The 27,466-nt window shown below is 37.5% G+C and overlaps 1 protein-coding gene across 2 annotated transcripts in view; it reads left to right on the forward strand.

Annotated features, from left to right (window-relative positions):
- The window catches only part of PLXDC2 (plexin domain containing 2), a 278,546-nt gene that overhangs the window by 227,298 nt on the left and 23,782 nt on the right, over positions 1-27,466 (forward strand). For both annotated transcript variants that reach the window (XM_064444755.1, XM_064444756.1), the window contains 3 exons: positions 14,825-14,885; positions 17,700-17,853; positions 19,239-19,277. In XM_064444755.1, coding sequence (XP_064300825.1) covers positions 14,825-14,885; positions 17,700-17,853; positions 19,239-19,277 — 254 coding nt within the window. The remainder of the gene's footprint in view (positions 1-14,824; positions 14,886-17,699; positions 17,854-19,238; positions 19,278-27,466) is intronic.

Below are 27,466 nucleotides of genomic sequence, written 5' to 3' on the forward strand. Positions count from 1 at the left end.
GCTTAAATATCTAAGAACAAAAAGGTCTCTAGGGCTCAAACGCTTTGTCTCAGGAAGTGCCTACAGCTGCCTGAGTCTAAGCAGGGCTCAGCAGTGACACCTCTCTTTACACAACAGTCTCACAATGATCAGAGAATACCCTGAGACACAGGAGGTAAGTGAATGTGGGTCCTCTGAACCCAAGTCACCCCTGAAAGGTGGCCCATTAGATGTCCAGGTGCTTAAGCCTGAGCACTGAAAACCCCTTGCGTTGCTCCAGCTCAGAGCAGCTCCACTGCCCTCAGGCAGTGGCTGCCTGGACACTCGGAGTCAGTTCCTGCCACTGCTGTCCAGGCAGCCCTGATGGGAGCTTTCCCACGTCCAGAAGGGAAGGGAGATTCAAGCTTTAGGAGTCCCAGTTCACAGAAAGCTCTTGCTCATGTTACATGCTTAAATGCACTTTCATCCTTAAGAGTGTCTGTTTTCCAGACTATGCATTGACTAATCTGGTTTGAAATCATAACAGTTTATATTGACCCATGGAGTGCAAACCCCCGGTTTGAAAAGTGCCCTGGAACAGCCTGCACAAATTCCCATGTTGGATTTTCTGTGTGTAGTGATGAGCCAGGAGACTCCATGCACTCTAGGCAGAGTTATTCTGCCCATGTGTATGCACACAGCTCCCCAAGTTTCTTGTACTCTTAAAACAGTCCTGAGCTAAAAAGATGAAAGAATCCCATTTGTGATATATTTCATTTCAATGCTTAATCCCATATGCCAGCAACAAAATCAGTTGTGTAAACCAACCGGTTATGGCTGGTTTTTATGGAATGTGTTCTGAGCAAAATGAAAAACCAGAAATGTGTCTGGGAACAGTAAAAATAATCTGATTTAAGTCTTTATACTTCTAATCTTTTATTATGTTAATCACTGTTCCCATCTAAGCTGGTAATAAAGAATCACAGAATCGCAGAATGGTAGGGATTGGAATGGATCTCTGGTGATCATCTTGTCCAACCCCCCTGCTTGAGCAGGCACACCCAGAGCAGGGGGCACAGGAACGCGTCCAGGCAGGTTTTGAATGTCTCCTGGGAAGGAGACTCCACAACCTCCCTGGGCAGCCTGTGCCACTGCTCTGGCACCCTCACAGGAAAGAAGTTTTTTCTCATGTTTAGGTGGTGGAACTTCCTGTGTTCCAACTTGTGTCCATTGCCCCTTGTCCTGCCACTGGGCACCACTGAAAAGAGTCTAGTCCCATCATCCTGACACCCACCCTTTAGATATTTATAAGTATTAATGAGACCTCTTCTCCAGGCTGAAGAAACCCAAGTCTCTCAGCCTTTCCTCATAAGGGAGATGCTCCAGTACCCTCATCATCCTGGTAGCTCTCTGCTAGACTTGCTCAAGCAGTTCCACATCCTTCTTAAACTGGGGGGCCCAAAACTGGACACAGTCCTCCAAATGTGGTCTCACTAGGGCAGAGTAGAGGGGGAGGATAACCCCTCTCCATCTGCTGGCCACACTCCTTTTAATGGAGCCCAGGATATTGTTGGCCTTCTTGGCCACGAGGGCACATTGCTGGCTCAGGCTCAGCTTGCTGTCCACCAGCACTCCCAGGTCCTTCTCAACAGAGCCGCTTTCCAGCAGGTCAACCCCCAGCCTGTACTGGTGCCTGGGGTTGTTCCTCCCCAGGTGCAGGACCTTGCACTTGCAAAGAAACAAGTTTTTTTGCATTCCATGCTGATCAGCAGGAAAGGGAAAAATCTTTAGGCACTTGCAGTTCTTAAGAAAACATTTTACAGTTGAAATATGAAATGACAGTTTTCCATGGTGCCTTTATGGTAATTGAGGTAAAAATGGTCACCTATTATTTATCTTCTGAACTTCTAAGCAAGCTTGAAATGTCTTGTTTGTTTATTCTTCTTTTAGAAGGAAATTAGAAACATTTTTAGTTAACTTTCAAATCCGAGTTTATGTCTGGAAGTTTTTTAATATCAGGAAGAGGAAAAGGGTTATGGTTTTTGTTTGTTTGTTGTTCTGTTTGTCCCATGTGACCTATTTTTATAAAAACCATGTTAAATCCAATATTGTATCATAAGTAAGTCTTATGTGATCTAAAATATTTATTGGCTGAGCAAAGCACCACCCATACAGAATTACATTTAAAAAAAGAACAAAAATAAATATCATACAATCTGATTACATAAACCCCCTGGTATATGAAAGAAAATTAAATCCAAATAAGAAACACAGGGTATTTCTCCACACATAGCTTACTGTTTGGTACCTACATTTCCCTTGTCTCTTACTTGGCAGCTGACATCATAACAAAAGTTGCAGATTCCATTACAGAGCACAGAAAGGCAATGGATGAGACCAGGGCCAAAAATACTCATCAGCTGAGAGTGCAGATACATTAGCTTAATTGAGCAGCGAACATGTAGTGAAAATCTCCTGTTGCAACATGCTTTGATCTAAGACGGTCAGTGTATTTTACCAAAACTATGAATTTCTTTAAAAAAAAATATTGACTTCTACAAGTTTTTAACTCAGATGTTATAAATACACTCCTCGAAAGCTCTGGAAGTTCTTATGCAAAGTAATTACAGTGAAGGTAAAGAACTGAAGTTACTATTGTTTTGATGGGTGAGGTAACTAGCTTGGGCATTGGATTGCAGCATGGCAAAACGCTTAGTACAGTGCAAGGAAGGGAGTTTTACCTTGTGAGCCTGAAAATATTTTTACTCCTGTTTCTGCTTTCATAAACATTGAGTTGTAGAGCTCAATTTTTATTCAAATGCTCAATTTTACATACTTCCTGGTTTTAACGATTTTAATTTTCCTTATTTGTTTGCTTTAGGGGTATTACATATTTCAATTCCAAATTAAAAGATGGGAGGAAGACTTCCTGATTTATACTCAGGCTGTTTATATCCCAACACTATTTAACTGACAGTAGTGTGTTGTTATTACAAAATTGGCCACAGTATCTTAGCCACTGAATTCCAGAATTAAAAAATGAGGCATTTGTATGGATTAAGTAAACCACCAGAGGGAGTGTATATAATCCAATCAGTGTAATAGATTCATATACAAATGACAAGGAAAATCTCATTTTAAATGCTTTAGAAGGGCTAGAGGTTTAAAATATAGTGTATTCTGTAAAATATATTCAATTCTATCAAAGTGCATAACTTTATGAATTTGCTGATCATACTGCTGCTTCAGGCAAAGTGATAGAAATGTGCCCAGATTCTGCCTGTCTCTAGAATCTGTATTCCACCATAGCAGTTCTTTATACTTGGAGTAGTTTTACATGAAAACGTGGCAGAGTCCTAACACCTGGATCTTAACAAGCAGGTTGCTGAATTAGGTCAAATTTACCCTGTGACATATGGAAAGTAATGTCAGTACTATTTTTCTAACTTGCATACTGTTTCTCTGCAATTATGGGGCAATCATATTGAAAAGCTGAGGAGGAGAAATTCTGGCCCTTTGTCACAGTGCTCTGATTAAAATACAACATATTTTTCTTCTGTTTTAAAAGTTGTGTTGAGGCAGCAATTGGATTTTTAATCAAGTGCAATAAATGTATGAAGAATGACTGTGTAAATTTGTCAGCCCTGATACATTACTGATAAGAATGATATGATAACTAGATCTATACTTTATTGAGCAGAAAATTGCTCCACACCCCACTTCTTCAACTGTTTTCCAAGCTGCTCGCCCTTAATTTGACAAGATAATTTGAACGCATGAACTTCAAGAAACGGTTAGGAAATTAGCATTCAATAATTGAGAATTTTGTATGCATGGCAAGCCTGATGGGAGTAAAGCAAGAAAAGAAAGTGGCACAGAAGTGCTTAATGAACAAAGCATTTTCTCAAACCAGAGTGAGCCCAGAGATGGTATTGTTTGATGAACGAAGCCTCACAAGATCATAGTAATACATCTTCTCAAGCAGGATGGCAGTTCTGTTTAGAAGGCAGCATAAGCTTCAGTGAGCCTGAAGGTACCTTTAAACATACATAATGGTAAAGATGTACATTTCAGTACATTTAAATTGATGTTATGGAACGTAGATGATTCTGAGCTCTTAGCATGCTTTTATTGAAAGTTAGCCTGCAGCCAGGTGAACTAACTTTTCACTGAGATTCATACATGGATAAAAAGCAGATAAATAGCCTTTCTACATTTTTTGATAAGTTTTTGGAATTTGCTAGTAGCTGCATTCCATGGAATTATTGTGGAATTTCTGTAATTCCCCTTGAGCACATATTTTCTGGTACAATTCCTATGATTAATACAAATAAACGTAAAAAGTTCAGTCTCTGAACAGAACTCTAGTGAAGGCGCAGTAGCTCTCAGAGGCCTAGGACACGTCACAGCAAGACCGGCCAATTCACTAGATCAGGTGTGGGACCCACTGGAGTACAATTATCCCCTTGCCTGGTTCAAAGCTGATATCTTAAAATGGACACATACTGCCTGAATGCTGCGTGGAGTGCTTTTTCAGGGCAGAGCTTTTTCCTGCACAACTTTGTCTTATGAGCATCGTTCCTCAAGTTTCCTTCCCCCACACATTCTTCTGCAGTGCCCTCCTTTCTGCTCACTCATGTTCTCAGCAGCCCCCAGCTACAGAATAAAACTATCAGTGTCCTACCAATAAGAGATTCAGTATCTACCCACCTGAATTTGAATCCTGGTTTCATACAGAAACTAGCCAGTTTTCTTACAGCTGCAACATTAGTCACACACTTTTACATATGTATGCTTTGTTTTGTTTTCCTGAATAACTCAGAACAACATGAGGACAACAGCTATGCTCATAACTGATACAGATTTTTAAGAAATGCAAGGCTGGGTTACAACGCTTTAAATTATTTCTAGAAATTAGGCAGAAGATTGCTACAATTCTCATTACTCTGAAATCCTAATCTTTCTGGTGAAATATTTCCTGTGAAGCCCTGGACCTTAAGACTGGGAAGCATTTTAAAGTTTCGTAATCTAGATATAAACACAGTGATTTATTTAAGCCACATCACTTGCACTACTCATATTGTATATTTGTGTTTCTTACCATATCATTTGCCTTTCAAAATCTGAGTTTGGTTTCACTAGCTACTGGTTCCCTTGCCAAAGACGTTGCTGTGTCTTCTGGAGCTTAGAAACTCTGTTCGTTATCCACTCTGCAGGTTTCTGTGGTATCAAATTTTGCAACGCAGCTTGGCCAAGACATAGATATCACAGTCAATACAAAAAGAATCACTGCCTGGACTGTTTTAAGACCTTAATGCAAAGCCTGTCTCATGTATATCACATTCAAATATATCACATTCCTAAGGTGTTTTATTATAAATGCAGGAAGTAGTTATCAAAGATACAGAGGACAGTTAAGTACGTAAATCCTGTTGAGAGGAGGGAAAGTAGCCATCCATCTGTTATTTATACCTGTGAGATTATTTACTTTTGCTGATTAATTTGGAAGGAAGATCACAAAATCTGTGTTCCATTTCCATATTTAGTTTCACAGATGTGGCTAAGATACCGTAGTAATAAAACAGTAGATAAATAGGTAGGTAGCACAGCTCTTTTCTGTAGAAGCTTCTTTTGACATTTTTTACATACTGGTAACTTTTTATTCTTCATTTATTGTATTGGAACAATAAAACAAAACCATTTATAGCTAGGGCTGCAACTTCTGTGCCAGCCATTAATCTTTCAAATCCCAACAGAGTTGAGTTCAGACTTAATTCTGCATTGTTTGTTTACCCTGAGTGCTATAGCCATAGTGGTGGGTATTACCCTGCTCTATTAAACAGGCATTCACTCTGGGATTAAACAGTCATTTGCTGGCAGAACTGCACCACATTCAGGTACACAACAGCCCCAGACTCTTTTTTGTTTGGTTTCATTTTTATCTGTTCGTTTCTTACATTGATAGCTACTACCAGAAAGTTTGGATTCAAACATGTTCCTATGTCACTGGTGAAAGGTGATGCTTATCTGTGAAAGGGCTCCACAGACAGATGCCTCAGAATGGAATTTATATGTATCCTAGACATTTTAAGAAACTTGCCTCAGACTTCTAGTTATCGTTCTATGCCACGTGATGGGCTTTCTCAGGACTGAGTTTCTATACCAGGCACTATAGACTGGCTGATGCCCAAATAAATGTCTCAAATTGTGGCCTAATGTAACTATTAGACTTTAACTGGATAATCAGAAGAGTGCAAGGAACACGTCTCAAAGAAAACAAGTTTTCCTGATAACAAATTCAAAGATTTATACTTAACAACATGCTCATGCATTATACTGGATAAATAAAATATAATGCAAAAGAGTTAGGATGTTAATTTGCACGGTACAGTAATGTGAAATATAGGTGGGTGATGATTAGGTGAATACAGAACAGAAATAAGAATGAATATAAAAAATAAGATAGCTACTTAAACACAAGAGTAAAGATTACTTCAAAAACACTGAGAAGGAAGTTACCGGGTAAGACATAAATTTTACCTACTCTACCTGAATTCAGAGGCAGAGCTTCAAGAAGGTTTTGGCATCTGCAGATAGGAACCTCCTCCGTATGAGCACAGGTTCAGACAAAGGAATGCAGTTAGGGTTCCAAACTCTTCTTTGGTTTTCTCAACATAATGTATCTTAACCTAAAATAATGAGATATCAACATATCATCTTGTCTACAGTATAATTTTTACCCTGCTTAGATTGTTGTCTTGGCACTCAGGCTGTTTCTTCCACTTCTTGCATGTGTAAAATCCCAACTCATCGTCTTTTCACACATCTGAAATTCGCTAACTTACACTAATTTGTCTGGAAGAGTTACCTTTATTTGCTAAACTACTGATATTTTCATTCACTCCTCTCTCTGTTGACTATCATATATAGGTTTTTTAATATTATTTTATGCTAACTACTATTCCTGTGCTACTAGAAGAGTTAGAAGTAAGTTGACTGGTTTCTTCCCCTACTGAAAATAGTGAATTTTTAAATAGTTCATGGTCACTACTCTGAAAGCAAAGTATAGCAGGATATAAGGAGTTTCAACTTTGGAGGGAAAAACCTTTCAAAGTTCTAATATGGAAGCCAAGGGGAAAACAAAAAAAAAAAAAAAGAAAACTTAAGTAGGTGCTTAGTTTCTAAAGGAGCAGATACCCCCTACAACAGCAGTTGCCCCACTATATGGGCCAAAAGTATAAGCAAGGTAGTCCTAATGGAATTAAGTAGTTTTTATAGTCCTAACTAAATCATAAAACTTAGGACAGTACTAAAACAGGTTAGTTTGGTTATCTGTAGTTCCTCATTTTTAATGGTTTTATTACTGTACCTAGAGCACTGCTACAGCTATTTTGCAGTTTATCTTTCCTTCTCTTCTAATAGACTGAAATAAATCAGCTTTTACTTCTTACAACAGCTGGATGACTGAGAACAAAGCATTTCAGAAGACCTCCAAGTTCAGGACAGAAATTCAGGACATATCTGTGGAGACAGGCAGCCCAGGTTACCACACCTGACTCCAGGATGCTTTATATGATTAATATCCCTGTACTTTTGTGGAAGCATTAGTCTTCTTCCATCCATATAAGCATCCAGCCCACTGCATTATATGGAGAAATCTGTCTTCCACCAATTTTGTGACTCTTATTCTTCATTTCCTCTGCTCTCGTTAAAAGGGAAATAAATAAATAAGGAATTAAATAAATCAAGTATGTTTTCATTTAATCAATCAAGGTTTTTTAATGGAAAGTTTTTTGCACTGTATCAAATTTTCTTTACTTTTTCAGTTTTACTGAAATATAGTGCAGAATGTCAGTCCCAGACAGATATGTTTAATCGTCAGTTCAGCGGTCGTACAAAATAGTCGCTTGTACAGCTGTAGTTCATCTTCTCATACCTAATATTTTTTGAAGTAGAATTACTTGCAAATTAAACAGAGCTTGGGAAGCTTCCTGGGAATTGGAAAATGATTGTCTGAAGCATTAAATAGTTATGATGTTCCCTGACATGATTTCAGTCCATGCCCAGAAGCACTGTCCAGAACAGTTCCCAGGCATGGTGCAGGAGTTGGACTGTCCCTGGGATTATTCCCAGTTGGCAGTCTAGGTACAGCCTCCTTCTTTTCAAGGTTGAGAGAGTTTGCTTGTTCAGGCATAGGCCATTCTGTGCCAGCACTCTTCAGTGCCAAGGAACGTTTCTGGGCATGTTTATTTTACTAGTATGGAAACAGCCAGAATGATCACAGTAGTCTTAACTGCTTTCCAGAAGTGCTAAACTCTTATGGTGTACTCCTCAATATAACTTGAGCATCACTTAAATAATTTGTCTTGTAGTCTCCTAGATATTGCTCTTTAAGGAATGGCCATAAATGAAAAGCCTCTTTTTGTTAGCATAATGTTTTAGATTTTACTTATCACTATACATATACTCCTCTGTAATGACGCTATAAATTTTTTAGACAAATCTGAAACCTGCAAGTCTCTTCATAAAATTTGGATAATCTGAGATTACGATCTGCTAAGGCAAACTGTTCAATTTCTCAGTGTAGTCTACTGATTCTCTATAACGTGTATATTTTATCAATCATTCCAGTCACCTAAACAATGGGGACTCTGTAACATTTCCCTGTAGAAATATTCCCAATTTCAGGGAAATTTATGAAGTTTTCTCAGTATTATTCCTAAATATCAAGGCTTTTTTATTCACCATTATGTCTTTAGTTCCCCTTCTATTCAGGTCTGTTAACTCTTCCACTATCTGCATTATCATACAACATCAATGAAACCACTGGCTTCCCACCAGATATCACAGCAAATATTAATATGTACAATTAGTGAAGAAAATTATGACCCCCAACTGTTCTGTAATTCTTTGGTAATCTGCTTTGCAGGCTGTTCTTGCTGAATGTTGACTTCAGAATTTTATGTGCTTTTAAAGAAAAAATTAGGTGCAAGTAGAATACTAATTTGGGAAACAAGTAACTTTCTGAACTTTAAGTTCCTTTGAAAATAACCAGTTACAGGATGATTCATGCCCTTCCTTTCTTTTTCTTTCTAGCTGAAGAATTCACTGATCCTTTGCAGCAGGTGTTTTTCTTAACCCTAATTCATCCATACTTTCCACAAATGCAGTAGTATGAATATGCAGTTTCAAACCTGTGTATGTTCTTTGTGCAGAATGCTCTCCTGTTTTACTGGCGTACCTTTACAGGCGTATAAACATTGGCTTATATAGAGTCAGTTCAGCACATTATGCCTCCTTCTCCTGTCATAGCTCCTGTTTCCTTTGACTTTTTACTCTTTTTAGATTTGTGAATAAGATATAACAGAAGCAGTAACCTAGCCTAACCAAAACATCTCCGCACTTGTCTTTCTAGCAGTTCAGATGCCGATGCCCACTGGTACTGAGACAGCCATGTTATGTATTGCATGGCTGCTGGGAGTTCATGTGTGATAACAGAAATGTGAACAGCCCTATTTCATACTGTTTCTAGACACCAGGCCACTTTCATCATGTCCCAAGAACTCTACTATTTGTTAATGTTATCTGTGGCTTTTTATAAAGGACCAAAGCCCAGTAAAAGTATATGAATAAAAAAGGGAGCTTGGCCAATGTGTGAATGAGATCTGTGCCTTGGTGCATGTCACTTGAGACGTGATGTTTCTCAATATCATTCCCAGTTCTACAGTTCATATGTTTGGGAGTATTATGGGAAGCGTTGGAGGAGGGAATTAATGTATGCTCAACTGGTTTTCAGAAAACCTGGGCTTACCTCTAGGTTCTGTTACAGAATTCTGTGTTATCTTAGCTGATTCATTTCATGTCTCCTATGCTCTAGTTCCTCATCTCTAAAGTGGAAAAGGAAATATTTTCTCCAAAGGTGACCATATTTTTATATTAAAAACAAGAGACAAAGCAATGGGTATCTGAGGCTAACTGTACTTCTGAGGTTGTCAGTGTAAAGCATTATATAGCAGTTTTCAAAATGCAGCTGGCCACGCACTTTTATTTATTTAACAAGAAGGATATGTAACATGTAATATTGGAAAAAAAAAAGTGTAAGATCATGGGAGCATCCACCTTAAAACTGAAGAGATCATTTTGAATACTCAAAGACAGAAAATAGTTCAGAAAATCATGTAAAAGTGAGAAAGGGGGGGTTAATTGTGCTAGTCAGGATCATCAACAAGAGTGTGAAGTACAACCAGTAGCGCTTCAGAGCTCTTTGCCTCGAACCCTGAGTAATTTCTTGTGTGCAAAACAGGTGGTGATACCAACAGATCAGAATTCTCTGCTAACTTCTGTTGCTGTTAGCTCTTTATCCCCACTTTGTGCAGCATAAATGCACAAAGGCAGTGGAGAATGAAATTTAGTATCAGAGGCTAATTTCAGTGTGAATCCTTCCCAGAGAACATTTGATTGTTATTATTTTCTGATGATTCTGTTTGAAATTCTGATACCATAATGTCATGATGTATGAGGGCCCTCCTCATACACTTTCTTTTTTCTTCTAGTTATTCAAAGCAGAGCCTTTAGCAAAAGCTTCTTTTTTATTCTTTATCTGCTTTTCAACATGCTTTCTTTGTTTTTGTATCTGACATTAAAATCATAGAAAATATCCTCCTATTCATTTCTTAATCAGAAGTCTGGCAAGATTCACTTTAACTAGGATTTTTTCCTTTCTTTCTAGTTGAATTGGAAATAAAATTTACTTCTTCTAGTCCACATTTATTCTTAGGCTCTTCCAACAGCAAGAGTTCCCTGTGGGAGTCTTTATTTCCTACTGCCTATTCACATGTTGTGTCAGAGTTACAAATACCAAGTCTTACTCATGTTCAATCTCTTTTACTGCAAAATAACAGTTTTTTTCTATTGTCTTTTGACTTCTGTGCCTACATGACATTGCAGGAGTACTTTACAGAACATGTACCTTTATTTTTCCAAACTTTCTGTCCCATAAAACTGTGGAATCATCATTAAGTTGAAGATTGCCTGTTGAAATTAGTGCCACTCTCTGATCCTCCTTATCATCACCTGAATATTGGAAATTTTGAGAGGCAGCAGTGTTAAGGCAATGATTGAATTCAGTGCTGCAGACACAGATATGCTGCATCAAGTATTAACTATGCTTTAGTTATTATATTTGAATTTTTCATAAACATTAAAATAGTACATGCTGTTTATAGTGTTGTAAGTTTAAAATCCTTGTATTAAGCAAATCATCTTAGCTATTCTTACCTTAGCACAGCAAGGTGGGAGCAAGTCCTTTTCTAACAATTCCACTTGTCATTCTGTGCTGAAGTACAGTCTAATTAAGCAATATGCTTAAGTAAAAGATAATATAGACAACACATCTATGCTTGAATTCACATACATGATTAGTGTATTGAGCTAGGTGCTAAGGACAAATTCCATTCAAATACCATGCAAATTCATACCACAGTGTCACTCACAGTGACACCTCACATGAACTTCATAAGCTCTCTGAGCTGTGGTAAAGTTCTGCATTTGTGACAAAGGAAAGTGGAAAATAAGAAAGGGAGGAAAACACAGTCTTTTCCCAGGCGAACTGTGTGACAAGAAAGTGGTATTCAAAGGATGGAGCAATAAAAATGGAGTCTGTTCTGTTGTAAATGGAGGCAAAGCCAGACCAAGCACAAAGATGGTGCTTTTTTCCCTCCCAAAATCACTGTGATTAGGGTTTTTTTTTCAGTTGGACAGACTTCTGGACAGACAGTTCAAGGCTTCCAGTATTTTTTTATATACATATTTATATATATATTTATTTTTATATTTTACTTCCTATCTCCCTCAGCTTAGAAAGAAATTCCACTTTAAAATGTTCTGATTATTTTTTTAATAATTTAAAAAACCTAGCCAGTGTCTTAATCTTTTCCTAATAAAAATATCGTAATTTTTCTAATTGTCACATTTTCCTAATGTGATGGGCCTTCCTTAGTGGTTAAAGGCAGAAAAGAGTTATGTCTGTTCAATTTTCTACTTAATTTTCCAGGTTAACCTTTTATTTAGAGGAGTTAATAAACATTTTAACTGGGCAGAGTAATTACTTGGTATTTAAGAAATAATTTCAGATTTCTGGAATGCCCTTCAGTTCCCAATAATTCGTTCGTCATATGCTGTTACAGATATCCTGGCAAAAAAAACCTAGGGAATAGTTGGTTTAAAGGACACGTGTTGTGCATTTTAATGCTCTTTATTGTTTTATACCAGCAAAACCTGCTGAAAAGGTTTTCCCATCCAGACTTTGTCCCTTTCCTTCCTGATAATTTTCCATTATGTTTTTAGCTTTTACAGCTTAAACCTAAATGAATTTTCTGTATACAGGGTATCTGGTTTAATAATAATAATAATAATAATAATCCTCATAGAACTCTCTTAAAAGAGAAAAAGAAAAGCATTTCAGCTCATGCACTGGATGGACACTTCTTGTCATTTAAATATCCTCTGCCAAATAGAGGTAAATGGCATCTGATAGATCTGATTACATCTCCATCTCCTTTCTGCCCACATACAGTTTACTGAAAGGATTCTGGTGTCTGTCTTGTCACCCAGATTCAGCTGCATTAGTTATGCTAAATCATCATTGCTATACATGCAGAGACTTTAATTCTCCCTTTGCTCCCTGAACCAGTACCCCTGGGACCCACACAAATCCTGGAATTCCTTATATTTCATGAATGTCCCTATTCTCATTTCCTAGAATATCTTTGTTATTGCTTTGCTAGGAGCTGATTTCGGTCATCACTTGAAAATTATATTATTATAAAATGGCCATGTTGACAGATGGCATAAATGGCATAGCTAATCAAATCTGCTCCAATGTTTTATTGGCAACAGGGAATTATCACCATGCTAATAGATGAAGGTCTTAAAAATGCAGTCAGTAGTGTGGGTGGTGCACTGAAATGACAGTTCCCAGAATTCTAACTCAACGATGGAACAATGATAGTATCTTCTGCGGCTGACATCTCATTGACACATGCCTCCATTGACACAATCCTCCATCCACAGTTCTCCTTCAAGATGGGCACAGAAGTTGCTAATGAAACTCTCTCTTCAAACTTTAGAGAAAAGTAGGAGAGACTGAGACTTAAAAAAAATATGTTCTATTCATACCCAGAATGTCACATAGTCATTTCTTTCTGCTTAGCAAGGTCTTCCTTCTTCTCTCAAACATTCGTGGAGACAGACACCCCAAAGATGGGGAGGCAGCACTGAGGTCCCAGCATAGCACTGATTCACTCACCCTTCAGCAAGAAGTAAAAACTCTTTACAGTAGCCTTTATTCCCATGCATTGGGAAGGAGGTCTCTGTATTTCTCTGGAATATTTTTCTGGTTTGGGCATCTTTTTACTTCACTGCAATAGGTTTTTGGAAAAGTCAGTTGCTATAGAGTGAGTGATAACTGACATCCGTTAGGATACCTTTTTTAGTAACATTACAAATGATAGAATGTGGATCAGTGCAAGTACAACTAACGAGAATCAAGAGTTTTTCAAAATATTTCGTCAAAGACATTGTAGATTCTGCTCAAAATAATTATATAGAGAAGTTTGTTATATTAAGTGTGTTGTTAACATTGTTTACATCCTCTTGCAATATCCCTTCCTACTGTAAAAATGATTCCACTCTTCCATTCTTCAAAATGCACCTGTTTACCTTGGTTGAAGTAGGGTAGTACTTGGCATGTCTTGTCATCTTTCAGTTCACTGAGAACAAAAAATTACCCCATAAATACAGCTAACCATAACTGTGGATTTATTTGCTTGCCTGCTCTTAGTAAAATACAATAAGAAAGTTATTTGCTATACAGTCAGGTAAGTTATGACTATGGATGCCAAATGACATCATCCTGTCTCATAACAAAATAGTACAGGAGATGACTGCAGAGAACAAAAAACAACCCCCCCAAAAAAATAAAAAACCTAACTGGGGAGAATCTCTTTCAAAGTCAGACATCACGGTTTAGTTATTTGCTTGCCATTCTAATAATGCTTTCTTTTTATAATGACACCTGTGGTCTAGGAAAGCCTAAGTTACGGTATAAACACTGAGAGCACTCTTGTGAGATGGGGATTGCCAGGGCAATCTTTGTATTAAAGTGTAACAAGTTGCTTTAAAATTTCTTTGCTATATATTGCAAATGAGAAAGGATATTGCAAGCAGGTTATTAACCTCAACTAATTTCATAAATATGTATGCAACTTAAGTTTTCTGCAGCTAGTTAGGAGGTAGAAGCAGCTGTATAGTATTCTCTAATTGTCACGAAGGCTGTTCAGAGGAGCTGTTATCTAAATCTGTGAACATTGATCGCATCATTATATGTGTATCTTGATGTCTCAGATCACCTTGCCTGATAAAAGCAGTGACTGGTTCACTACATCCTTTGTGAGATTAAATTTTCCTGGCTAAGAAGTCTGGACAGAAATAATTAAACCGATTTACATCCATATGGCTGATGTCAAACTTGAAAATGCTATGACTCGGTACAGTCTTCAGAATAATTACCCAGTGGAAGGGAGATATTCCTATTTAAAAACTATAAATTAAAAAAGAAAAGAAAACACCTAAAATAACTCATTCATTGAAATGCCTTTCATTGAAGTGGATTAAATGATTGACTCATATTGCAAGCAACAGCCTCTTGAATAAAAGTAATACCACATAAATCATATGGATTTTAAAATAAATCACATCGTTTACTTATTCTCTCTGTCATTCTCTTCTCTTCCTCTCCCTTCCTTTCTTTTTCTTCTTTTCCTCCTTTTTCCACCTGGACAACTACTATCTATTTCATCATTTAAAGATGCTCCAGTGGATTTGACCGTCACCGGCAAGATTGGGTAGACAGTGGCTGCCCTGAAGAGGTATGTGAGTAGTTTACATCCTCAGCCCATTAGAGGCCATTTATATACTTAAGATGCTTTTGATTAAATTCTTCATATTATGAAGCATAGTTTCAAGGCCAAAGACCTGCTATATTTATCTTTATCATTCAGTGGAAATGCTGTAAGGCATAATAAAGAAAAATAGGCTGAACAATTTCACTCCCCATTTCAGGGAATAGAATGGACACAAAATAGGAAATTTATCTCTGAGAAAATACTTTAAATGAAAAATAAAAATACCAGAAATCCCACACCAAAACAATGTCCCTGCACCATTTTTCTGTTAGATCTCTGACTCTTGCCAGAAGAAGGGAAGAAACTGTGACTTTCCTCATCTCAGAAACCCTCTGCCAGAACAGTCTCAAGTGAAAAATAGGCATTACACATCTTGCATTTTGGTTATTAAATCTGACCAAATGATTTAGTTCAGAAGAAATTACATAGATGAATTCAAAGATTTAAAAAAAAAGGCAAAAAAAACACCAAAAACAAAAAAAAAACAAACAAACAACAAAAAAACCAACTGCAAGGCATTTGGATGTCCTTTCCTGGAGGGGCAGTGAGGGAACGAGAAAGATATCTGACTGTGGTAGTGGTGGACTGTTCAAACAGTGACTATGGGCCTCCTCTAAAAGAGGTGCTCAGGGTACTCCTGGACCAGGGCAGTTCATGTTCAAGACACATATAAATATCTTACTGCTGTTTTTTTCCCAATATCCTCCCTTTAGAAGGCTTTTTGGTTTAAGGGTTCTTTTTTGTTGTTTTTTTCATATGGAGAGTGTGGTAATAGGAACAAATTTATTTATGACACTTTCAATCTCCTGATGGCCATAAAAAAGCAGTTACTTTTCCATTTTGGCTGAAAAGGCTAAATTCTGTCATGCGTTTCACCACCATAGCCCTACAGAAGTGTAATGTCAGGTGAAACTGAGGGCAAAATGTAGCCCCAAGTGTCTTGTTGGAAAGCACATTCTGTTTTATTCTCAGTAGAAGCAGAGAGAAGTAACGATATAAATCCAGTCTGATGGAAGAAATTTTTTTTCTTATAACTGTAATTGCAAAATAACTGCATCCTGCATACTGCCTGTTACATGGGCTTGAAGCTTCAGCTTTGCAGTTTGTAAACTGATGATTGAAGAATCGAATTTCTGTGAGACTTTTTTTCTGTGGAGGACAACTTTTTCAAGAACATAAAATAACAGTTGGGAGTATAGGTTGTTATCATGCACAACCTTTGTATTGCTTAATCCAGATTATAATTAGCTAGGACTCCCTTGTGCCTGTAGATGAAGTTATCCAAACACTGCTTTCTGCATGACAGTAGCATCCTGTTCCATGTCTCCCTTCTTGTTTCACCTCAACTAGAGCTCCAAGGCTTAGTACATATCTGAGAAGAAATTATTGATACACTAAGTGTGTCTGAGAAACTAATAGTTTGATCTGCACATTTCCAGGCTACTTGAATGCTGCTCACAGTCCAGCTTTCAGGCTCTCTGGAGTAGAAGCAACAGCTTACTTAGCATCTTCGAGAGCAGTGCCTGAGCTGACTGCTGGAGTTCAATGAAGGATCAATAATTAGCATGCAGAGGTTAATTTTAGATCCATTCATACAAGAGGATAAATAATGAGGATTCTCATAGTAATATTTCCTTCTTTGTAATATAGATTTTGAGCTAAATTTTTATTAAATTGCATCTGTGAAATTAACAGTGGTTTTCAAGCTAAACCATGAAGAACTTTAAAGAATAGTTATACTGCAGGTACTGATAACTTTTTTTAATGCAATATATTGTTTGCTGTAAAACAAAGGACAATAAAATATTCATACATACTAAAAGGAAGACAACACCCATTGGGTTTTGACAGCCATATCAACAAAATGAACAGGCTTTGCGGGACTCCACTTCTCATTAAAATGAATGGGGACAGGAGGAGTTAGAGGCAGTTCCAATATTTGCTGCTAGTTAATTGGATGTATTTTCCTGCAAAACTGTGTGATCCATAGAAGAAGATATTCATTACGCTGGCAGAATTTTAAAAGTGTCCAGAAATTAAAAAAAAATAATAGACTCAAGATTTGTATCAAAATATTTGTCAATGAAAATAAAAGTTAAATTATTATATGCTGGTAAATATTATTTATGGTGTGCTAATATACTATAATATAATCATTTTTTATTATTATAGTGTATATTATATAATAGTTATATTTTTGTAATAACTGTTATATACACATATAATGTGTGAAATTTTAATATTATATAAAATTAATAGGCACATAGCAAATGTGTTGTTCTATAGTGTGGTATATAAATATTCTACAGGCTGAATACATGCACACATTTTACACATATATGCATATTCTTCTATATGCACTGCACGTAAAGCCTAATTAAATGCTCCTTAACTACATATTATGTGTTATGGCACCCAGACCAATGGCAGTGCGTATTCACAATAGAAGAGTGAACATTTGAATTATAATATTAGAAGTCAAAATCTGATTGGGGAAAATAACAAGTTTGACATTCAGGGATGACTTTGAAACCTTGTCATTAACAATTGAGCATTGTAAATTTTGCAGCTAAATGAAAAATATATGCTGCTGAATGCTGTGTAGAGCACTTCAAAGTATAAAAAAAGAGAAAGAAAAAACTCTTGAAATTCCTTGATTCAGTGTTACCATTTTCATTCTTTTTATCCTGACAGCTTGTCCATGCTTAAATTCATCATTCAGTGACAGTCTCCACTGAGAATTAATTTTCTCTTCTTTGTTTTTGTTGTTTCCAACAGTCAAAAGATAAGATTTGTGAGAAGAATATAGACAAAACTGAAACATCTCCATACTCTACCACCACCCTTTTGCCAACCACCACAAAGTTCAGAGTTTTAACAACCACCAGAGGATCCACCACTTCACACCTGCCAACTAGCCTGCCCACGGAAGGTGAAGTGTATATACTGATTTATTCTATAGTGCAAACAAGTCATTTACAAGTCAAAAAGAAATTTATTTCCCTTAAGTATGTGTTTGTGTTGACCTTTTCTCTTTGGGGCAATGGAAGGAGTGAGGAAGTCAAGGCAGTATCTACTACTGCTTTTAAATTACATCTTGCTCTCGCAACAGTAAGGTGCAAAGGGGATGAGTGCTGGAGGAGGGGGCAGTGCTGAGGGTGCACAGACAAGCCAGGCAGACTTCTGAACAACTTGTGGTTAGAATTAGTTGTTTGTGTTCCTTCAACGATCAGGCCATAGTCCAAAACTTGTTGAAATAGTAGATGGAGAGGGCCCTGCTAAAGCTAGTGAAGAAACTCCCATCACAGATCTAATTAATTTTGAATCCCTTTGGGTATTCTGTTTAACCAGGTGAAAATGAGAGATAACCCAAATTAAAAACCTCTTTGAAATTTGCCTGTTTACATTTTTTCAGTCAGTTGACACTGTCTTTTTCATGTAGTGCTCATTGTTGTGAAATAGTTTCTATAGGCTTCTGAACTGAATTAACTGGGTAAGTGATGGTGTGTCAGTTCTCACACATGTTCTGCTGGCTGCTTAAATCTTGCCTTTCTGTGGTTGAAATATCCTGCTTTTCTGCTTCTGGGGAAAATTCAGCTGGGTAAAAAAACTAATGCAGATTAATCATACAGCATCTTAGCTTCTATAAAACCCGGGGGGAGAGGGAGTTTTCTGTCAGAATTGTATGTTAACACAAGAAAAGGGACAAGGTACAGGCAAATTTATAAGTGGCCTGTGACAGGAAAATATAAACTGAAGTCATTTCAAGGTGGGAATCTACTGATAAGAAAGGCTGGTTTTGTTTGCAGCAAAAGAATTTTAGAAACTCTCAGTGCAGGGTTTGGACTGCATTAGCAGCATTATTCCCTGGCATTTTGTTCATTAAAGCTCACAAGAAGAGGAATATGGAAATAAATAGGATTTAAAACTGGTAGACCTTTTCATGATTCTTAGAAGAGAAACTAATTGTTTTATTATATTGTCATATGTTGGTTCATATAGTCCTTAATATGATAGAATGCTCAAGCTATGTATGAACATGTAACATAAATTAATTATTTGTAGGTGTTATGAGATAGACTCTTATTTACCAGTGTTTTGAATCCTCCTTTACACTGTAACACTCTCGTAAGTGTTTTAATCGTAAGGAATTAAAGCATTGCTCAATATAAGTAAGAACACCAATATCTAATTTCATTGAGTACCAAATCATTTTCTAATCATGACATTTCTTCGACATTAGAAAGTCATTCCTAAAATGACTCATGACCTAAAAAAATGCATTTTTGTACAATTAACTTTGAATTTCCTTTGTAGATGACACCAAGATAGCACTGCACCTAAAAGACAATGGAGGTAAGAGATTATTTTTTTGTCTGTAAATAATGTCAGTAGTTTGTCAAATTATACTCTGCTGAACCTCATTAATCAAAATCAGATAGTAGAAATAGCTTTTACCAGACTCTCAAAGGACTTCTGCCTTCCACATCTATGTCAAAGAGCAGCAGGGCAAATAAACGTAGTAACTGCTTATTAAATTAAAAATTTACAACTCTATAACTCTCTAATAAAACAGCATGTTTTATTAACTTCCGAATATGGACATATTAAGTATATTTTTAACTGTCTTAATACAGTTATATACTGTATTATACTAATACAGTATTTAACTGTATTAAGAGTGGATAGGATGCTAGTTCTAAATAATAATATTGTGTTATAAACTCATTCATAGTACTGAATTATTACATGATATTTTGTTAATAAGCATATCCATTTTATATCTGTGTCCCTGTACTAGCAGAGATCCTGCACTTCTGCATGCACCTTCCCTGTTCAAGTTAATAAGATCACCTTGTCTTACTGATAAAGGCCTCTGTTAAATGAGGTTCTGCCGGGGACTGCTTTTGTCATCTTCTTTGTGGGTTCAAGGACTGAGACCTGAGGTTTGTTCCTTCTCCCTTTGAAGCTGATGAGAATTTTGCTATTAGTTAGAATAGGACCGGGTCATTAGATGTGGGCTGCGTCTGATTTGACTGCCAATGTCTCCTTGCTGAGGAGAAAGATTTAGGTTGATTTCTGCAGGCTTCAGAATTGTCTATCAAAGTGGAGGATGATTTGCTGAATAAAATTAAGTAAATTTTATTTGCACTGATATAAAGGGGAATATTATTGGCTTTGATTGCCTTTCCTCCAGACAGGGAGCACTGAACTTCTCCCAGGGGCAAGGGAACTGGCAGCAAGCATGGCAGCAGGCACAGGCAGGGTGCAGGGTGAGTCCAGAAGCTCAGGGGCAGAAGCTGGGGTCATCTGCAGAGCAATGACCACCAGCCAAGTCTGCAGTGATGAGGCAGGCCTGGGGTCAAGGGAGGAAGCCAGGTTGGCAAGGCAAGGCTGGGAGTGGTGGGGGAGCAGGCAAGGCACACAGCAGCCAGCAGCAGCAGCTCAGGCAAGAACCAAAGGAAGCAGCTCCCATCAGCAGTCCCAGAGAAGGTGAAGTGAAGAACCAGGTCCATGCAAAGAGTCTGGTCAGCAGCAAAAAGAGGTGGGGCCAGATATGAGGCAACAACATATCTCCAAGGTCCATGCAAGAAGACAAGGTCAGTGACAGGACTGGAGGCAAACTACCTTCAGCATAGACCCAAGGTTGGTCCAGGACACAAGATCAAAGATGGGACTGACTGCTGGCTCACCTACAGCATAGTTTAGGATTGGGTTTGAGCTTACATGCAGTCCCCAACCCCATGGGCAGAGATTCCAGGTGCAGTGGGACAGGACAGCTGAAGCATAGTATTCTCTCAGGGCCCTCGCAGAGAATTGTTCAAGTTTGAAAAAACACAGTGTGCAGATGCCACCCAGAATTTTGGTCTGTTTTCCTGTCATTTGTTTTTCAGTAATATTTAGCCATTATTTTCTTCATCCCTCAAATTAGAGATCTGCTCACTGGATGGCAGTTGCCATCCCCTTCCTCACCAGTCACTCCTCTGTCATTTTGCTGTCACTGATCAGAGCATATCTGGTCACATGCAGTACCGGGCATTGAATTGCCCATTTGTTGGTAGTGTTGTTGTTTGTCATGGCTTTGACATGTAAGTGGTGCCTTAGAATAAGGTCATATATAAACTCAGGGTGGTACTTTTAGGCATTTTGTCTACAGGAATGTCCCTGAACCTTTTTTTTTCTCTTATTCATCTTGAAATCAAATTGCTTTTTATTTTGTTGTGAAAAATGCTTCAGTGCTCTTAAAGATCACTAAAGGTGAATCAGTCAGCACCTCACCCTCCTGTTTCGTGTCTGCTCTGTACATGAGGTGTGTTCCCAGCTGAGCTGTCCCCATGCTCTGCCCAGTGAGCCATCATTCCATGGCAGGTGGCTGGCCTGGGACCAGGCAGCCCTCTGGCTTGAGCATCCCATGAACACCTCAGAATGAGACGCTGTTATATAAAAATAGTTCAAAAGGTGGGCTTTAGAAAACACATTCCAGGTTTCTTTTGGTTTGGAAATTGCAACAGGATTATTTTTTTCACTTGTCTACTCTTTGCCCAAGATCTGAAAAGAAAAACCCTGTGAAAGCAAATAAAATGATGAATACTAGAGCAAGTGCGGGATGGCTGTGTCCTAATTGGTAGAGTGAGGTGGTAGGGTTTCTGGTATCACTTACCTTAAATATAGAAAGTCCATTTCTGTGAAGAAAGCTGCTGCACTTTAAAAGGACAAAGCAGCACCTGATGTGATTATTAATTTTCCTTGAGCTGTTTCTTTTATTCTTGAAATTTAAAAAAAAAGAAACTAACTTCAAACAAAATGGAAGCAAAGCAACACACCAGGATTTCTCACTCACACAGTAAACGTAGCTTTTAATCTGAGAAATTCTTTTTGATGAATCTTCCATTATGCATTGAATTTTCCAGTGACCCCTAGATTAGGCTCAGATAAAACCTCTGCAGCCGCAGGCACGTTCTTTGATTCTCTGTGATTTGTCAGCCTTTCATAAAGAGTAGATTATTTCAGGTCACGAATACAGGGTCTTTACTTTCTCACACTAGATCCTTTAAAACTAATGAAAGGGAACCTTTTATAATGGAAAACCAAAGCTATACTGGATCAATGATGGCCTATAGCTTGATGTGTCCTTGGATGACAGCAGTCAATATCTGGTTAGGTGCAACAAAAAGATTCTATAGAAATTCTGCATCTCACCTCTGCCTGCAACTTTTGAAACCAAATGTTATAAAGCAGCAACTAAATTTAAATTTAATTTTGAGTTTGGGTCAAACTGCTTTGACCTTTGAATTATATGAGAAAATCACTTGCAAGTCAGTGCTGCAATTCATCCACAATCTTGTTTGGCATATTTTAACATACATTTCAAATTTGCTTGTTTCTGTTTCTTCTGTCTTCCTTCACAGATATTTGGTAGATGCCTAATACATACATGCCTGAACCATTTTAAAATACAGCTGACATGCCATTGCATGTTTGTTAAATCTTAATTCTCTTTAAAATAACAAGCATTTTGCAAGTTTTAAGATATGTACAGCACTACAAATGTATATTTTTGTTATTAATTGCAGATTCTGTTGGTTTTTTTCATATTTCTTACAATGCACCTGACTAAACAGTTTAAAAGCCTATTTTTTTGTAAAAATTGTGAGCATTTGGCCGTGGGTATACAGTAATGCAGTATTTGCCTGTTGAAAACTCCTTGGTGGATGTTTTAGATGATTGGCCAGCACATCTAGACATTTTATTGGACCTTTTTAGTCACCTTATTGTGATGATTTGATTGCGATGAGGCTCTCTTAATCCTTCATCTTTATAACTCAATAAGAAAGTGCACGTGTGTTTGAGAGTGTCAGAGAAAATGCTAAACTTCTCATTCATCAAGACATACAGAAATTACTATTACAAAAAAAGTAAAGCTAAGCAAAAACATGTACCTGAGGGAGCAAGCTAGTTTATTTATTTGTGAACAAGTCCATCCCAGCATATGTAGTGCTAGGAAATGTCTGTGCCCTGCTGCTTACACTCTGTGGTGGATTCTTGTGAAGATAGTCTGGATATGAACATTAGTGATGTACAGAATTAATGTTAGCGCTATACAGAGCTTAATTTGAGCTTGAAAGATTAGGAAACTCTGTAAGAAATAACCAAAATATAGACCCAAGTTTTGGAAACAAAAAAAGAGTACTTTTATATACCTTACATACAGTGATAAATTTACCCAAGGCTATTTTTTTCTAATAGTCCCCTATACCTAGAAACTAGCTCCCATTAGTCATGTGTCTTCTTAATTTCCCTTAAAAATTGCAGTTTGAGCTGTTCCTACCATAAGAATTCTTGACAAATTATGGAGAAGACTCAGTCCTGTTTTCCTTGTATATCCTGAACATCAGCTGCAACATGTTGAACACTAGTTCATGCCTGCTAATAATCATGTCACTTATTTCTTTCTAATATGTTAAGTTCCAGATATGTTATGATCCAGTAGATGAGACCTATTTCAACGAAGAGACAAGCAAACCTATTAGGGAAAACAAAGATTTTTCACATAACAAAAGTTATTATGACCACACAGTCCAAAGTAGCTAACTCAGATTAACAAATCACTACAGATTAGCTAAATCCTCTCCAATTTTAAAGTAAAAAAAAAAAAAAGACACCACCACCAAATAAAAATTAAAAAATGCTAAACCTAATCTTTAAATAGTTTTAAAATGTTTTAAAATGGACCTTGTATGGGATAAGATCAACAGTATATGGTTTTCTTTTATCACCAGATCTTGGTCTAGCCACAGGAAATGACCTTCCAGAGCCTTCATCTTATCTGGAGTTAGCCAGAAAGCCACAAGCTCTTCTTTTGGGTCTTTCTCATAGCCAGTGGCAAGCAATGGGCAAGAGGAAGTAATTCGTGTCATCCTAAAAGAAGTACCCAAAGTACACCAAAGTGGGATAAGTTACTATAGAGGTGCCTAGCTCCATCAGCTACAGAGAAAAATCTAAATGACATGCTAAGAGTGGGCATCTTACCTGTAGGTACCCGAGGTTTCCTTATGTTAACTCTCTTCAGGGTGTCCTAGCTAACATTTTCTGTTTTCATTCCTGTCCAGAAACCTGGCAGGCCAAGATTCACACCTCTTCTTCTACTCTTCTCTCATGAGAAAGGGAGGATGTAAGGCTTTTACCGTTATTGCAAAAATCCTGTTGAGAATAGTTTATGGATTATGTAATTGTATGTTTACGTCTGTATTTTCCACTTAGTCAAAACTGCTGATGTTCCCCTAAAATTGCAGGGTTCATACAATTTTAGGCAAGCAAAGATTTCCTTGGAGACAACTTGTCATAAGGTTTACTTTATCTATGCTGTACTATATGCTATGCTTGTATAAAAAAATTCATATGAAGGAGCAGTTTTGGAATGGTTTCAGTAGTGATGGAAATAGAAGACGACATAGAGAAAAGTATCAGAATACAGAGGTAAGCAAAATAGGTGGTGATGGATAGAAATGTGTTAATAGGATAAGAATATGAAGAAAGGTAGATTCAAGAAGAAGAATTAGCCACCCTGATTATCAAATAAACCAGAAAGAGCCTTGTAAACAGTTTATTGTAATCTTTTTTTTACCCTTTTTCTTATATTTAGGTAGGAAGGGAATTCCAAAGGGAACAAATAAAATATAACTCAAAGAAGTCAGCAAGTCTTTCCATATATTGTATTTTACACTGTAGATTACAAGCTAAGAGATGCTGATACATCTCCACATTTTATTCTGTTTCTCCCTGAACGTTTCCAAGCTGTTTCTCCTCTACCATTTCTCAGCAGACTATTCTCAGCACTAGTTAGAGACAGGTCTTAAGATATATTAGAGATCTCTCCTGTTCTCTTCAGTATGATCAAACCATGATCAAAGCTGAACTTTACACGCCAAGCAATTTGCTAAATGCTGCTCACTGCTTTCTGCAAGTTCAGCTGTAATACTCAGCATAGGAAAGCATTATACTTAGAAAAAAGTATGGGATCTACCATAGTATGTTGCTGTAAGAAACATGAAATGATGTCCCAGTGTAATTCAAGTTCTTCTTTCTCAGGAAATCTTGTAACTTAAGGAAAGCATATACAGACTTGCTGGTGTTCAGTATACTATATCAGTGTGTGCTGGCAGATATCTAATGGAAATGGAGCCTTCCAAAGCCAAGAGCATAAGCTTGGAAAAGCAACAGCCTCTGATATAAATATACCCATCTACCTTGTGCATCAGACACAGGAAGAAATGTATTCTATATATTATATGCAATGACCAGTGGGCTTCATGCATGTTTTTTAAAGTAAATACAAATGAAAAGTGTTGAAGTCATCCATTCTAGGTAAAAAATAGAATCACAGATTAAGAATATTTATTCTTAGGACATTTAAGTTGGTCACATTAACAAATTGTGTTATTTTATGTTTGTTTCATGGTACTTTGGATTGTACTAAGATGTTACTTAGGACAAGACATTTGTGTATTTTCTAGAATTTCTTGCATCTCCACTGCATCCCAGTTTTGCTGTGATCATCTTATTACAGCTGTCACCACAGAATATGTAAAAAACACCAATCCAGTCTGCAGAAAATTAAATAACGGCAGAGGTTTTCCAAAGTAGTGGCACTGGAATGTATCCCCTAGAGAGCAAATGTCATTTTCTGTGTCTAGCATAAAAGGGAATTTTCACATCATGTTAGGCATTATATAACACATTAGGTTAAAGGAGCATGATGTTAAAACAGTTTAGCTAAACCAGAACAACTATGTGTAGACACTTTGACTTATATTGAACTCTGACTTAAACCAGTTTAGTTTGTCTTTGGTTTTCTAAGCCAGGTATAAAGTTATATACAGTATCTGTTCTTACAGTTGTCATGACTTTGCCATAAAGGCAAAGGGTTAATGTGAAAACCACATGTAGATCTAAATGGAGGTCTTATGGAGGGCTAAATGTAATAGACTGGAAAAATTTTTAAGACCAGGCTGCATTACTTAATGTTTTATCTTATCAGCTGCTCCTGTTGCTGTCACAGTGCTGTGGCAGTGTGACAGCTAGGGCACACAAAGCTCCTTTGATCTTCTGTCTATTGTACGTGGAGTTAACCCATTGTTAACTCATCTTTGAGATCAGTGTGCACGTGTCATTGTGACAGATGGGAAAAAAGGAGGTCAGGTGAAAGAAGACTAATATAGTTGTGCACTTATCATTGAGTTGAAGTTCCTGAAGTTGTTCTGTCTCCACAAGGTGGGCGTGGCATGGTAGTTGGAAGCATTAGACACAGCTTTAGAGAGGAACAGCCTGCTTGACCTGTTTTGCCTATGCCAGTAATCAGTGAGTAACCTCCCTGATCTTATCTTGTCCCAAACACCTTTCATTACATTTTCTCTCCCCTGTCCAGCTGAGGAGGGGGACTGATAGAGCAGCTTTGGTGGGCACCTGGCATCCAGCCAGGGTCAACCCACCACACAACTGTTGTAGCGTTAGGTGATATTTTAGAGAAGAAGAATGAAAGTCCTTAGCTAACACATTCAGAGTGCTGTCATCCTATAAACAGAGGGATTTGATTTTAGTGCACTGTTGTCCATTTGCTGCACTAAGCAGTTGATCAGTCTTGGAGAGGCTTATTGAGTTGCCCTGGGTCCTACTGAAAATTGATAGCAAAGCCAGATACTGAATTCAGAATTTTTTAGTTACAGTTCATAATTTTCTCACTCAAAGACCGCTTTTCATTCCTTACATGCAATTGGAAACCAATTTTTAAAGCATTAGCTGAGCCATAACTTTACAAATCATCATGAAACCAAGTAAAGTGTAGCAATGGCTTAACCTCCAAATGTTAACAATTGCTAAGGGAATGAACGCAAAAAGCAAGAAAATCATACTCTGTTACCAGGAAGAAGCTAAGCCCAGAGCAGACTGTTCCTAAAAAGGAAGAGAGAATATTTTTATGGAGATTCCTCTGAGCCTCTGGAGAATCCTTCCAACTGTACATTCCCTTATTCCCTCCCACAGTTACTGTATGTAGGTCATTAATCATCTATTCAGGAATTTGCATTATGTACAGGAAAAAAACTTAGCTTTAGAGGACCATATACCTGCCCCATAAAACAAGCAGTCTCCTGGTAGACTCACATTCCAGATGTAAATGGAGGCCCAAAAGAGGGGAAAAATGCAGTGGCTGTGCTGAGTTCACTGTATGCTCTAATCCTGTGTGTTCAGCTGTCTGAAACACTATGTCCTCTCTCTTTGCAGGAGCATATTAACTCAAAGCCACAGTCATGCAAATAGGGTGATACAGCTTCCAGGCCAGATATTACATACATAAATAGGGTGGAGGGCTGGTGGAGTGAACTTGGACCTATAGGTGCAGGTTAGCCCCAGACCATGCACATGAAAAGTTTTCTGCTCTTTGGCTGCCCAAAGAGGAGAGCAAACACATGGAGACGAGGTGTTGCCAAATAGCTTGTAGAGATTTCTCAAGAGGAAACTTGTCTCATTCGTATGCAAAGAGCAATGAA

Source organism: Phalacrocorax carbo, chromosome 2, assembly GCF_963921805.1.
Source record: "Phalacrocorax carbo chromosome 2, bPhaCar2.1, whole genome shotgun sequence".
NCBI lineage: Eukaryota > Metazoa > Chordata > Aves > Suliformes > Phalacrocoracidae > Phalacrocorax > Phalacrocorax carbo.